General features: G+C 42.5%; 1 protein-coding gene across 1 annotated transcript in view; it reads left to right on the forward strand.

Moving 5' to 3' along the window:
* The first annotated feature begins 3,636 nt into the window (after positions 1-3,636).
* LOC136160330 (cytochrome P450 3A24-like) overlaps positions 3,637-14,765 on the forward strand; it is a 56,070-nt gene continuing 44,941 nt past the window's right edge. The window contains exon 1 of the mRNA XM_065923836.1: positions 3,637-3,785. Within this exon, the coding sequence (XP_065779908.1) occupies positions 3,715-3,785 (71 nt within the window). The 5' untranslated portion in view covers positions 3,637-3,714. The remainder of the gene's footprint in view (positions 3,786-14,765) is intronic.

Consider the following 14,765-nt stretch of genomic DNA (forward strand, 5'->3'; position numbering starts at 1 on the left):
TTAGCGGGGGAGTATAGAGAGATGACAAGCACCTGTCATGAGAAGCATTTGTCCTTGTTTCTCCTGAGGTGAGATGAAGTCCTTGATTCTGGAGACCCATGGGGGGAGCCCCTGGGCAGGGTTAGACATGGAGATAGGAGCCGAACTTTTAACCAAATTGCTGCTTCAGCCTTGGGTCTCGCTATTTCACAGTGACCCTCATCATGAAACTGCAAACTTTGAATATTGGCATTTCAGAGCAGAACACTTGCCATCTCTCTTCATATTAGTTATAACATGTTTTGATCAATAGCTGTTGGGAAGCCATTTGCAGTCACTGAATTTTGCTTTCTATATATGGACATGGGGGGTTTTAACATGACCCTCCTTAAAGGTACCCAGTGTGTGTATGTTCTTAGTCACTCAATCGTGCCCCACTCTTTGCAGCACCATGGGCAGGAGTCCATCAGGCTCCTCTGGCCATGGGATTCTCCAGGCAGCAACACTGGCGTGGGTAGCCATTCCCTTCTCCAGGAGATCTTCCTGACCCAGGGATCAAACCCGGGTCTCCTGCATTGCAGGCAGATTGTTTACAGTTGAGCCACCAGGGAAGCCCCAAAGGTACCCAGAGAAGGCACCGAAAGGGGGCAGAGATGTATCAAAATCCCTCGGACTTTCTATCTGACTTGCTTCCCTGATCGCTCAGTTGGTAAAGAACCCTCCTGCAATGCAGCAGATCCTGGTTCTATTACTGGGTCAGGAAGATCCCCTAGAGAAGGAATAGGCTACCCACTCCAGTATTCTTGGGCTTCCCTTCTGGCTCAGCTGGTAAAGAATTCACCTGCAATGCGGGAGACCAGGGTTCAATCCCTGGGTTGGGAAGATCCCCTGGAGAAGGGAAAGGCTACCCATTCCAGTATTCTGGCCTGGAGAATTCCAAGGACTGTGTATAAGTCCATGGGGTCGCAAAGAGACGTGACTGAGCGACTTTCACTTTCACTTCACTTTCCCTGGGGATCATCTTCCAGCTTCCCAGGTCTGTCCTTTGTTGGTACTCAGGCTTCCATCCATTTCTCTCCTTTGCTGCCTCTCTCTAGGGCTCCATTTCCCCAAAGACTCCAAAGGTATGCCCCATACTGAGCTTGGTTGTATGTCTCACTTCCTTCACTGAGAGGCTGCCCCCAAGGGACAGGACTGTAGAGCTTCTAGCCTACAGCATAGTACCAGCACCTGACGGTCACCTATTTGAATTGAAGCAATGGACAGATAAATAGATATGTTCAAGCATTATAATTCTCAGTGGAAGCCGTGGATTTTAACAGGGGCCTCCTGGAGGAAGCCTGAAACCAAAGATGAAAAGCTATGATGACAGAAACTTCATGTTCCTTGACAAGCTCCCAAGAAAGTAAAATAGGGCAGGAGGCATAGTTGGGACTTACTGCACTTTACTAATAAAATTTCCACCCACTCGGGCCAGTAGAGGACAGCCCTGGGGACTCTCAGGCCAGAGTGAAGGAAAAAGTTAACAAGAGATGAGTATCACTTTCTGCAGAAGGAGTGAAAGTGAGACAGGATAAAGGGAGAAGAAAGTGCACAAACACAGCTTACATACCTTGTGTTTCTATTAAATTTTAAGAATCTTTGAGGTTTTGTTTTTCACATAATCCATGGTTACCTAGGCCGAGCAGATGCAGGACAGTTCAGAGTGCTGATAATGAGCCACTGTAATTTCTCAATGCTCAGCCCTCATACTGCTCCCATCAGGACTTCAGCAAGGTTACGTGGATGCCTGGGCTTCTCAGGTGGCCCTAGCGGTAAAGAACCAGCTTGTCAGTGCAGGAGACATAAGAGACGCTGGTTTGATGCCTGGGTTGGGAAGAGCCCCTGGAGAAGGGCATGGCAGCGCACTCCAGTACTCTTGACTGGAGAATCCCATGGACAGAGGAGCTTGGTGGGCTACAGCCCGTGGGTCAGAGAGTCAGATATGATTGAAGCAACTTAAGTGCAGCAGGGGGAGGCCTCCAGCAGGTGATACCAACTGCTACTCTAGGCCTCCTCTGTATCAGCTCCTTGTTACCCAATAAAATTTCCCTGTACTCTGCATGCTAAGTTTTTCAGTAGTGTCCAGCTCTTTGTAACCCTGTGGACTGTAGCCCTTCAGGCTCCTCAGCCATGGGATTCTCCAGGAAAGTATACTGGAGTTGGTTGCCATTTCCTCCTCCAGGGGATCTTCCCATCCCAGGGATCAAATCTGTGTCTCTTAGGTCTCCTGCATTGGCAAGTGAGTTCTTTACCACTAGCAACACTTTGGAAGCCCCCAAATGCCCTACCTGTCCACAAGTGGGGACCCATGTGCTCTGACCCCCCACCCTCCACATTACCCAGAGATAACGTGCCCTCATGTGATCTTTTTGGAGTTCTGTTTCTGTATGTGCCACATCATTGTGGCTAATGATGTTGGGGTCCTCTTGGCCATTGGACTGCTTTTTGCTCTCACTCTCTTTACACCCTTTGATCTTGGATTGTGGCCTTTCCAGAGAGAGGTGACCATTCTTTGATCTAGAATCTGACTTACAGGAGCTTTTGAGGTGGATCCAGAATCAGCTGAATTGATACCATTGGTGCAACCATCACCCTCTCCTCCATGTCCTGCCTCTCCTTCTGGGGCCCTCTTGTCAACAGGATCCTGGTGGATATTCCTGAAAGTACAGAGACAGTGACCAAGGCCCAGCCAGGCCCTCTAGGTGTGTTAACAATTCAGGAAGATGGCATGGTCACCAAAGAGTCACAGGGAGAGGGCACATAGGTGCTTGGTGTCCTTACTTCTACCAACTCAATTCCATCTACACTTCTGAATGCCCACTCTTCAGGAAGCAGTCTGCTAGGTACCTGGGACGTGACCCTGGCTGGTACCCAGTATGTGCCCAAGTCTCCATCCACTGAAGGGACTAGGTATGGAAACCAAACATGGTGCAGGAGATAGAATTGTTTTCAGGGGACTAAAATCCCCAGAGGAGGAAATGGTTATATATGCTCAAGGAGGCTGGTTAGGGAAGAGCCTAACACAGATGTTCTGCCTGAGCTTCGTTTTGAAGGATAATTAAGAGCCTAAAAGGGACACAGGGGCACTTCCAGGCAGGAAAAGGGTCATATGAGTAACAATCAGCACAGCTATCTTGTTTGACCCCATGGAGGAGGAGATGGCACCCAACTCCAATATTCTTGCCTGGGAATTCCCATGGACAGAGGAGCCTGGTGGGCTGCAGTCCATGGGGTCCCTAAAGAGTTGGACACAACTTAGCAAATAAACCACCACCATCTTGTTTGAAGGGTTTCAAATATTTTGGACTACAGGCAGCCATAGAGACAGGGAGGTTTAGAGGAGAGTTAAATCCAGTGGCTTTGTCTGAGTTTCTGTAACCTTTGGGCTTACTGATAACACTGATTGAGTTCTTTATTGATTTCCTACAGAATATGAACTCAAGGGAGGTCAAACTGAAGTGCGTGTGATGCTCGGCCAACTACCAAGGCAGAGCTGGCTCCTGCAGCGGGAGCCCAGGAGGCCCTTCTATTGGTTGCAGCGCCAGCTCCACCTCCTTTCTCAGTACATAAATCTCCCAACCAGACTGAGCCTCCGCCTAATGTGAACAGAAGCTCCACACTCAGAGGCAGGCAGAGGGCAGCACACACAGCTGAGAGGAAACTCAAGAGGAAGGAATCGCCAAGGAAGTGGCCATGGAGCTAATCCCAAGCTTTTCCGTGGAAACATGGGTTCTCCTGGCTACCGGCCTGGTGCTTCTCTATGTGTGAGTAACCGTTAGGCTCATCTCCTCTGTAACCTGGGTTTTAGGGTGCTAAGCAGAAAAGGGGGTTCCCTTAGTTTGTTTTTTTTAATTGAAGTATAGTTGATTTGCAGTGGTGTTAGTTTCAGGTGTCTAGCACAGTAATTCAGTTTTATATCCATATTGATATATTCTTTTTCAGATTCTTTTCCCTTATAGGTTATTATAAAATATTGAGTATAGTTTCCTGTGCTATACAAGAGCACAGGAATAGTTACCTATTTTATTTTATTGTTTTTTCTTTTTCTATTTTTTTTTAATTTTCACATATATGTATATCTTTCTTTTCTTTTCATTTATTTTTATTAGTTGGAGGCTAATTACTTTACAATATTGTAGTGGGTTTTGTCATACATTGACATGAATCAACCATGGAGTTACATGTATTCCCCATCCCGATCTCCCCTCCCACCTCCCTCTCCACCCGATCCCTCTGGGTCTTCCCAGTGCACCAGCCCTGAGCACTTGTCTCATGCATCCAACCTGGGCTGGTGATCTGTTTCACCATAGATAATATACATGTTTCGATACTGTACTCTCGAAACATCCCACCCTCGCCTTCTCCCACAGTGTCCAAAAGTCTGTTCTGTACATCTGTGTCTCTTTTTCTGTTTTGCGTATAGGGTTATCAATACCATCTTTCTAAATTCCATATATATGTTAGTATACTGTATTGGTCTTTATCTTTCTGGCTTACTTCACTCTGTATAATGGGCTCCAGTTTCATCCATCTCATTAGAACTGATTCAAGTGAATTCTTTTTAATGGATGAGTAATATTCCATGGTGTATATGTACTACAGCTTCCTTATCCATTCATCTGCTGATGGGCATCTAGGTTGCTTCCATGTCCTGGCTATTATAAACAGTGCTGCGATGAACATTGGGGTGCACGTGTCTCTTTCAGATCTGGTTTCCTCGGTGTGTATGCTTGTTTTTTCTTATTTATTTATTTGTTTTACTTTACAACATTGTATTGGTTTTGCCATACATTGACTTGAATCTGCCATTGGTGTACATGTGTTCCCCATCCTGAACCCCCCTCCCAACTCCCTCCCCATCCTATCCCTCTGGGTCTTCCCAGTGCACCAGCCCCAAGCACCCTGTCTCATGCATCAAACCTGGACTGGCGATTACTTTCACATATGATAATTTACATGTCTCAATGCCATTCTCCCATATCATCCTGCCCTCGCCCTCTCCCAGAGTCCAAAAGATTGTTCAATACATCTGTGTCTCTCTTGCTGTCTCGCATACAGGGTTATCATTACCATCTTTCTAAATTCCATATATATGTGTTAGTATACTGTATTCGTGTTTTTCCTTCTGGCTTACTTCACTCTGTATAATAGGCTCCAGTTTCATCCACCTCATTAGAACTCATTCAAATGTATTCTTTTTAATGGCTGAGTAATATTCCATGGTATATATGTACCACAGCTTTCTTATCCATTCGTCTGCTGATGGACATCTAGGTTGCTTCCATGTCCTGGCTATTATAAACAGTGCTGTGATGAACATTGGGGTACATGTGTTTCTTTCAATTCTGGTTTCCTCTGTGTGTATACCCAGCAATGGGATTTCTGGGTCATATGGCAGTTCTATTTCCAGTTTTTAAAGAAATCTCCACACTGTCTCTATAGTGGCTGTACTAGTTTGCATTCCCACCAACAGTGTAAGAGGGTTCCCTTTTCTCCACACCCTCTACAGCATTTATTGCTTGTAGACTTTTGGATAGTAGCCATTCTGACTGGTGTATAATGGTACCTCTTTGTGGTTTTGATTTGCATTTCTCTGATAATGAGTGATGTTGAGCATCTTTTCATGTGTTTGTTAGCCATCTGTATGTCTGCTTTGGAGAAATGTCTGTTTAGTTCTTTGACCCACTTTTTGATTGGGTCTTTTATTTTTCTGGAATTGAGCTGCAGGAGTTGCTTGTATATTTTTGAGATTAATTCTTTGTCTGTTGCTTCATTTGCTATTATTTTCTCCCATTTTGAAAGCTGTCTTTTCACTTTGCTTATAGTTCACTTTATTGTGCAGAAGGTTTTAATTTTAATTAGGTCCCATTTGTTTATTTTTGCTTTTATTTCCAATATTCTGGGAGGTGGGTCATAGAGGATCCTGCTGTGGTTTATGTCGGAGAGTGTTTTGTCTATGTTTTCCTCTAGGAGTGTTATAGTTTCTGGTCTTACATTTAGATCTTTAATCCATTTTGAGTTTAGTTTTGTGTATGGTATTAGAAAGTGTCCTAGTTTCATTCTTTTACAAGTGGTTGACCAGTTTTCCCAGCACCACTTGTTAAAGAGATTGTCTTTTCTCCATTGTATATTCTTGCCTCCTTTGTCAAAGATAAGGTGTCCATAGGTGCGTGGATTTATCTCTGGGCTTTCTATTTTGTTCCATCGATCTATATTTCTTTGTGCCAGTACCACACTGTCTTGATGACTGTGGTTTTGTAGTAGAAACTGAAGTCGGGCAGGTTGATTCCTCCAGTTCCATTCTTCTTTCTCAAGATTGCTTTGGCTATTCGAGGTTTTTTGTATTTCCATACAAATTGTGAAATTATTTGTTCTAGTTCTCTGAAAAATACCATTGGTAGCTTGATAGGGATAGTATTGAATATAGATTGCTTTGGGTAGTATACTCATTGGCACTATATTGATTCTTCTGATCCATGAGCACAGTATATTTCTCCATCTATTTGTGTCCTCTTTGATTTCTTTCATCAGTGTTTTACAGTTTTCTATATATAAGTCTTTTGTTTCTTTAGGTAGATATATTCCTAAGTATTTTATTCTTTTCATTGCAATGGTGAATGGAATTGTTTCCTTAATTTCTCTTTCTGTTTTCTCATTGTTAGTGTATAGGAATGCAAGGAATTTCTGTGTGTTAATTTTATATCCTGCAACTTTACTATATTCATTGATTAGCTCTAGTAATTTTCTGGTAGAGTCTTTAGGATTTTCTGTGTAGAGGATCATGTTGTCTGCAAACAGTGAGAGTTTTACTTGTTCTTTTCCTATCTGGATTTCTTTTATTTCTTTTTCTGCTCTGATTGCCATGGCCAACACTTCCAAAACTATGTTGAATAGTAGTGGTGAGAGTGGGCACACTTGTCTTGTTCCTGACTTTAGGGGAAATGGTTTCAGTTTTCACCACTGAGGATAATGTTTGCTGAGGGTTTGTCATATATAGCTTTTATTATGTTGAGGTATGGTTCTTCTATTCCTGCTTTCTGGAGGGTTTTTTTTTTTTATCATAAATGGATGTTGAATTTTGTCAAAGGCTTTCTCTGCATCTATTGAGATAATCATATGGTTTTTATTTTTCAATTTGATAATGTGGTGTATTACATTGATTTGTGGATATTGAAGAATCCTTGCATCCCTGGGATAAAGCCCACTTGGTCGTGATGTATGCTCTTTTTAATATGTTGTTGGATTCTGTTTGCTAGAATTTTGTTAAGGATTTTTGCATCTATGTTCATCAGTGGTATTGGCCTATAGTTTTCTTTTTTGTGGCATCTTTGTCAGGTTTTGGTATTAAGGTGATGGTGGCCTCATAGAATGAGTTTGGAAGTTTACCTTCCTCTGCAATTTTCTGGAAGAGTTTGAATAGGATAGGTGTTCTTCTCTAAATTTTTGGTGGAATTCAGCTGTGACACTGTCTGGTCCTGGGCTTTTGTTTGTTGAAAGATTTCTGATTACAGTTTCAATTTCCTTGCTTGTGATGCATCTGTTGAGATTTTCTATTTCTTCCTGGTTCAATTTTGGAAAGTTGTACTTTTCTAAGAATTTGTCCATTTCTTCAAAGTTGTCCATTTTATTTGATATAGATGCTGATAATAGTCTCTTATGATCCTTTGTATTTCTGTGTTGTCTGTTGTGAACTCTCCGTTTTCATTTTTAATTTTGTTGATTTGATTTTTCTCCCTTTGTTTCTTGATGAATTTGGCTAATGGTTTGTCAATTTTATTTACCTTCTCAAAGAACCAGCTTTTGGTTTTGCTAATTTTTGCTATGGTCTCTTTTGCTTCTTTTGCATTTATTTCTGCCCTAATTTTTAAGATTTCTTCCTTTCTACTAACCCTGGGGTTCATAATTTCTTCCTTTTCAAGTTGCTTTAGGTGTAGAGTTAGGTTATTTATTTGACTTTTTTCTTGTTTTTGAGGTATGCCTGTATTGCTATGAACCTTCCCCTTAGCACTGCTTTTACAGTGTCCCATAGGTTTGGGGTTGTTGTGTTTTCATTTTCATTCATTCCTATGCATATTTTTATTTCTTTTTTTATTTCTTCTGTGATTTGTTGATTGTTCAGCAGCGTGTTGTTCAGCCTCTGTATGTTGGAATTTTTAATAGTTTTTCTCCTGTAATTGACATCTAATCTTACTGCATTGTGGTCAGAAAAGATGCTTGGAATGATTTCAATTTTTTTGAATTTACCAAGGCTAGATTTATGGCCCAGGGAGTGATCTATCCTGGAGAAGGTTCCATGTGTGCTTGAGAAAAAGGTGAAATTCATTGTTTTGGGGTGAAATGTCCTATAGATATCAATTAGGTCTAACAGATCTATTGTATCATTTAAAGTTTGTGGTTCCTTGTTAATTTTCTGTTTAGTTGATCTATCCATAGGTGTGAGTGGAGTATTAAAGTCTCCCACTATTATTGTGTTATTGTTAATTTCCCCTTTCATACTTGTTAGCATTTGTCTTACATATTGTGCTCCTATGTTGGGTGCATATATGTTTATGATTGCTATATCTTCTTCTTGAATTGATCCTTTGATCATTATGTAGTGTCCATCTTTATCTCTTCACAGCCTTTGTTTTAAAGTCTATTTTATTTGATATGAGTATTGCTACTCCTGCTTTCTTTTGGTCTCTATTTGCATGGAATATCTTTTTCCAGCCCTTCACTTTCAGTCTGTATGTGTCCCTTGTTTTGAGGTGGGTCTCTTGTAGACAACATATATAGGGATCTTGTTTTTGTATCTATTCAGCCAGTCTTTGTCTTTTGGTTGGGGCATTCAACTCATTTACATTTAAGGTAATTATTGATAAGTATGACCCTGTTGCCATTTACTTTGTTGTTTTGGGTTTGAGTTTATACATCCTTTCTGTGTTTCCTGTCTAATGAAGATCCTTTAGCATTTCTTGGAGAGCTGGTTTGGTGGTGCTGAATTCTCTCGGCTTTTGCTTGTCTGTAAAGCTTTTTATTTCTCCTTCTAATTTGAATGAGATCCTTGCTGTATACAGTAATCTGGGCTTTAGTTATTTTCTTTTATCACTTTAAGTGTCCTGCCATTCCCTTCTGGCCTGAAGAGTTTCTATTGAAAGATCAACTGTTACTCTTATGGGAATCCCCTTGTGTGTTATTTGTTGTTTTTCCCTTGCTGCTTTTAATATTTGTTCTTTGTGTTTGATCTTTGTTAATTTGATTACTATGTGTCTTGGGGTGTTTTGCCTTGGATTTATCCTGTTTGGGACTCTTTGGGTTTCTTGGACTTGGGTGATTATTTCCTTCCCCATTTTAGGGAAGTTTTCAACTATTATCTCCTCAAGTATTTTCTCATGACCTTTCTTTTTGTCTTCTTCTTCTGGGACTCCTATGATTCGAATGTTGGGGTGTTTAACATTGTCCCAGAGGTCTCTGAGGTTGTCCTCATTTCTTTTAATTCTTCTTTTTTTTTTCCCTCTCTGCTTCATTTATTTCTACCATTCTATCTTCTACCTCACTTATCTTACCTTCTGCCTCCTTTATTCTACTGTTGGTTCCCTGCAGAGTGTTTTTGATCTCGCTTATTGCATTATTCATTATGTATTGACTCTTTTTTATTTCTTCAAGGTCTTTGTTAAACCTTTCTTGCATCTTCTTGATCCTTGTCTCCAGGCTATTTATCTGTAACTCCAATTTGCTTTCAAGATTTTGGATCATTTTCACTATCATTATTTGGAATTATTTATCAGGTAGATTCCCTATCTCTTACTCTTTTGTTTGGTTTGGTGGGCATTTATCCTGTTCCTTTACCTGCTGGGTATTTCTCTGCCTTTTCATCTTGTTATATTGCTGTGTTTGAGGTGGCCTTTTTGTATTCTTGCGGTTTGTGGTTCCTCTTTGTTGTGGAGGTTCCTCGCTGTGGGTGGGGTTGGACAGGTGGCTTGTCAAGGTTTTCTGGTTAGGGAAGCTTGTGTTGGTGTTCTGGTGGGTGGAGCTAGATTTCTTCTCTCTGGAGTGCAATGAAGTGTCCAGTAATAAGTTTTGAGAGGTCAGTGGGTTTGGTGCGGCTTTGGTCATCCTGTATATTGAGGCTCAGGGTTATGTTCCTGTGTTGCTGGAGAATTTGTGTGGTATGTCTTGCTCTGGAGTTGTTGGCCCTTGGGTGGTGCTAGGTTTCAGTGTAGGTATGGAGGTGTTTGATGAGCTCCTATTGTTTACTGTTCCCTGGATTTAGGAGTTCTCTGGTATTCTCAGGATTTGGACTTAAGCCTCTTGCCTCTGGTTTTCAGTCTTATTCTTACAGTAGTCTCAAGACTTCTCCATCTATACAGCACCGATGATAAAACATCTAGGTTAATGATGAAGTTTCTCCACAGTGAGGGACACCTGGAGAGGTACACAGAGTTACATGGAGAAGAGAAGAGGGAGGAGGGAGTTAGGTGACCAGGAGGAGCAGAGGGGGTATCAAAAGGGGAGAAAGCAAGCTAGCCAATAATCACTTCCCTATGTGCTCGCCACAGTCTGGACCCCTCAGAGATGTTCACAGAGTTACACAGAGAAGAGAAGAGGGAGGAAGGAGACAGAGGTGGCCAGGAGAATAAAAGGGGGAATCAAAAGGAGAGAGACAGATCCAGCCAGTAATCAGTTCCCTAAGTGTTCTCCACAGCCCAGAACACACAAAGAGATTCAACGAGTTGGGTAGAGAAGAAAATGGGGTGGGGGGAGACAGAGGCGATCTGATGGAGAAAAAGGAGAGTCCAAAGAGGGAGAGAGCAATCAGGCCAGTGATCCTGCTCCCAGGTAAAAATGAGTACTGAAGATTGTGTTCTTAAAGGTACAAAGTTGATAACAAATACCAAAAAGCAAAGATTAAAAATCTTCAGTAGAGGTTAAAGTCCCCAAAATACAATATTAAAAAAAAGAAAAAAAACAAAAACTCAAACCAACAAATAAACAAAACAACAACAACAGCAAAAAAAAAAAAAAGTCACAGAAATTATAAAATATGTATATATGAAGTTTGTTTTAAAAATAGGGTCTTTTATTTGCAAGGTAATAGTAGGTTATAAAAATGAAAATTAAAGGAGTAATGGGGACTTAAAAATAAAAAATAAAACAAAATAAAAAGTTTAAAAAAATTTTTTTTTAATTTAAAAAATGATAGTACTAAAAATATATCTGAGACTTTCTCCAGAGCTGTTGCAGACAGTGTGGGGTGAGTTCATTTTCAGATAGTTCGTTGGTCCAGCTTGCACTTCTCAAGGTCTGTAGGCCCCTTCCTATGTAGTCGGTGCTAACTCCAGGGTTTTAACCTATTGCACCTGTCACTTCCTAAGCAGTTCCCTCTGTTTATTTTAGCTTCTGTTTGCTGGTCTCTTCAGTGTCTAATTTCTGCCCTGCCACAAGGGGCACAGTGGTGTTCGCTTTTTGTTCTTTTTTCTTTTTTTTTTTTTTTTTTTTTAGGCTCGCTGTTCAGTCGTGCTTTGGGGAGGGAGGAACACTGCGAACAAATATCACTGGCGTGTGCTCACAGTGATTCAGCCACACTGGGTTTGCCCCCGCTCACGGCGTATGTGCTTTCCCAGTCTACACTGCTCAGACTCCAGGTTGCTGTGCCTGAACCGTCTGATGCAGGCCCTGGTTTACATGCACTTCCGAGGTCTAAGCCACTCAGGTTCAGGTTCTCGGGTACTCCACAAAGGTGCAGACTTGGTTGGGCCTGCGTTTTGCGCCCGTCCCAGGCCCGAGCAGCTCAGGTGACCAGGTGCTTGGCGCGCGTATTCACCCCCAGTTGGAGGCTGCGGCTTACCCTCTCCCCTGTTCCAGCCGCTCGGTTTTCTGGGTGTACAAGGAGCGCGCCTTCTTAGGTGTGCCGTGTGTCTATTCTGGGGAGCTGGTTTCTGGCTGCCACCCTCCCAGCAGATGTCGATCATCCAGGGTCCCAAGAAGTCTTGGTTAGCAAAGAAATCTGCTTGCAGTTTGGTATAGGATGCCTCTCTGGGGACGTGATTGCCCTCTTCCGACTCTGGCTGCTCTCGCCCGCCTGTCTCTGGTCGGGGATGGGCCGGTCCGCAGCCGGCTAGCTCTTCTCAGTCCTTTGTTCTGTGAGCGTGCCTGGCGGTGTCTTAGGTTAGGACTTTTCGTGTGATCGCAGGGTAGCTATAACACAGTCTGGGTTGCCATCTCAAGCTAGTTCCCTCAGATTGCCCTCAGGGCATTCAGGCCCGGTCCTACCCTAAGCAACACAGACCGCTCCTTCCTGTCCCTCCCCTGCTTGCTAGTGGGGGATGCAAGCGTCTCTGCTGGGAGTTGCTGTTAGGCACATAATCTGTGGGTTTTAATTATTTATTTATTTTTCCTCCCTGTTATTTTGCCCTCTGAGATTCCAAGGCTCGCCACAGAACTGCCGGAGAGAGTGTTTCCTGTTGTTTGGAAACTTCTTTCTTTTTTAAGACTCCCTTCCCAGGAAGGATCTCCGTCCCTACCTCTTTTGTCTCTCTTTTTATCTTTTATATTTTGTCCTACCTCCTTTTGAAGACAATGTGCTGCCTTTCTGGGTGCCTGATGTCCTCTGTCAGCAATCAGAAGTTGTTCTGTGGAATTTGCTCGGCATTCAAATGTTCTTTTGATGAATTTGTGGGGGAAGAAAGTGGTCTCCCCATCCTATTCCTCTGCCATCTTAGGACCACCGCCTCCCTTAGTTTTTTAAAGTTGAAGGTAAATGGAGGGGAAGTTGCTCAAGCATCGGGTGCTATGGGCACCAAATGGGTTATTATTGATCTTAACCCCATCTGTTGAAGGAGTTAACTTTACTCCTGAGTTGCTGTTAGCATAATTAGGAGGGTTTGTGACACTATTTGCTCCTGTGGATGACCCTTTGATTAACTACCAGTTTGCATGGACCTAGACTAGTCAACCAGAGTCTATCAAAGGCAAATTAAAAACAACTGGTCCATGTGTAGTGTAGTCCTCACTGCTTCCCACTGGGGAATTCCAGGCTTCCCACTGGGGAATTCCAGGCTGGGAATCCTGGAGGCAAGAAGTAACCTGGGTTTTTGTTTCATTCTGTCTGACTTCTGGATTCTGGATCTGCTGCAAGAGACATTAGAATGATTGCCCCCTTTGTCACTCAGGAGTTCCTGCTCCAGACCCTCCTTCCCTGGTGTTATTTACACAAAACACTGGGTGCACCCAGACTTTGTTGGTGGATCTGAAGACCAATCACCCTTCTTGTCATGCTCAGCCCTTCCCCCTTTCTTTGCCCCTCCTCAGGGCATCCCTTCCTAAGACTCAATTCCTCCACCCTGTACTCTGCAGAACTATGGAGCCCCAGATGAGAAATCTTAAGATCTAGGGAGACTTGGCAGAAATCTTGAGATTATATTCATTTTTTTCATCTTTTCTTTTAATCTCTGGAAGGGTTAGCATCAGTGTACAAATTTATTTTCCCTGTGATAAAAATCTGCTAAGCCTACACTGTCACAAGCCCCAGAATCCAATTTGGATTTTAAGCACTTTTTCCTCTTTAAGTATGGCACAGGAGGATGAATCAAAACCATCTAGCAGAAGAATTCCTTTAAGTGGTGGGCTACCTGGTATCATGGATTAGGTTGGGAGAGGAGTTATTTTCAACAAGTGGTTAGAAATACCCCTCCAAATCACATACGGGCCCTATGTAACTTTCACTTTCCTTTAGTATAGGAAATCGTGATGACATGCACATGAATAATATTAACCTGATTTTAATTCTTTGAAAGAAATATTAGGAATTCAAAGTATTGTAGCAACATATTTTCTGTCTGACATTATAAAATTAATTGGTAGAGCTTAATTTCGTTCTATATAGTTGAATCTAGTATTAAATAGAATGAAATTAAACTCTGCCAAAATTGGGGCTTCCCTGATAGCTCAGTTGGTTAAGAATCCGCCTGCAATGCAGGAGACCCAGGTTTGATTCCTGGGTTGTGAAGATCTGCTAGAAAAGGGATAGGCTGCCCACTCCAGTACTCTTGGGCTTCCCTTGTGGCTCAGCTGGTAAAGAAGCTGCCTGCAATGCAGGAGACTGGGGTTCAGTCCCTGAGTTGGGAAGATCCCCTGGAGAAGGGAACAGCTATACAGTCCAGTACTCTGGCCTGGAGAATTCCATGGGCTATCTAGTTTGGGATCCCAAAGATTTGGACACAACTGAGCTATTTTCACTTCACTTAAAAAGTTGATATGAGTATTTCCAGAGTGTGTTTTTTCCCCTGAAGGATAAAAGAGGATTGTTGTCCAGTACCCAGAAAGGTATGTAAATAAACTCACCCTCTAGAATAATGCCTGGAATATAAATCTAGTGTATAAATATATTCCTGTGACATATCTTTTTAAATATACATGTCCAGCAAGATATTTTAGTCTTCAGGGCAGATAAGCATACATGCCTGGGAGCCAGTGACGATATGAGAGGCATCCAGAAAGAGATTGGGATGGAGGGGAGAATATTCCTCATTCCTCAGAGCAGAGCTCTCAGAGGTTTTCAGACCTGGTCCCACACAAGGTCTGTAAGGTTGGCATCTCATCTGCTTGAAGCCTGGGGACAAGACACAATCTCAGTCACACTGTGTGTGGTCCGTCTGACAGTGCGGCTGGTACTAGCCAGTGTCCCCAAATCAGGCAAACATTCCTGTAGCCTGAGAAGGTACTGGTGCAGCTAAGAATCAGCCACTGCAGGCAATGCTCTCGTT

This window comes from Muntiacus reevesi, chromosome 2, assembly GCF_963930625.1.
Source record: "Muntiacus reevesi chromosome 2, mMunRee1.1, whole genome shotgun sequence".
NCBI classification, from domain to species: Eukaryota; Metazoa; Chordata; class Mammalia; order Artiodactyla; family Cervidae; genus Muntiacus; species Muntiacus reevesi.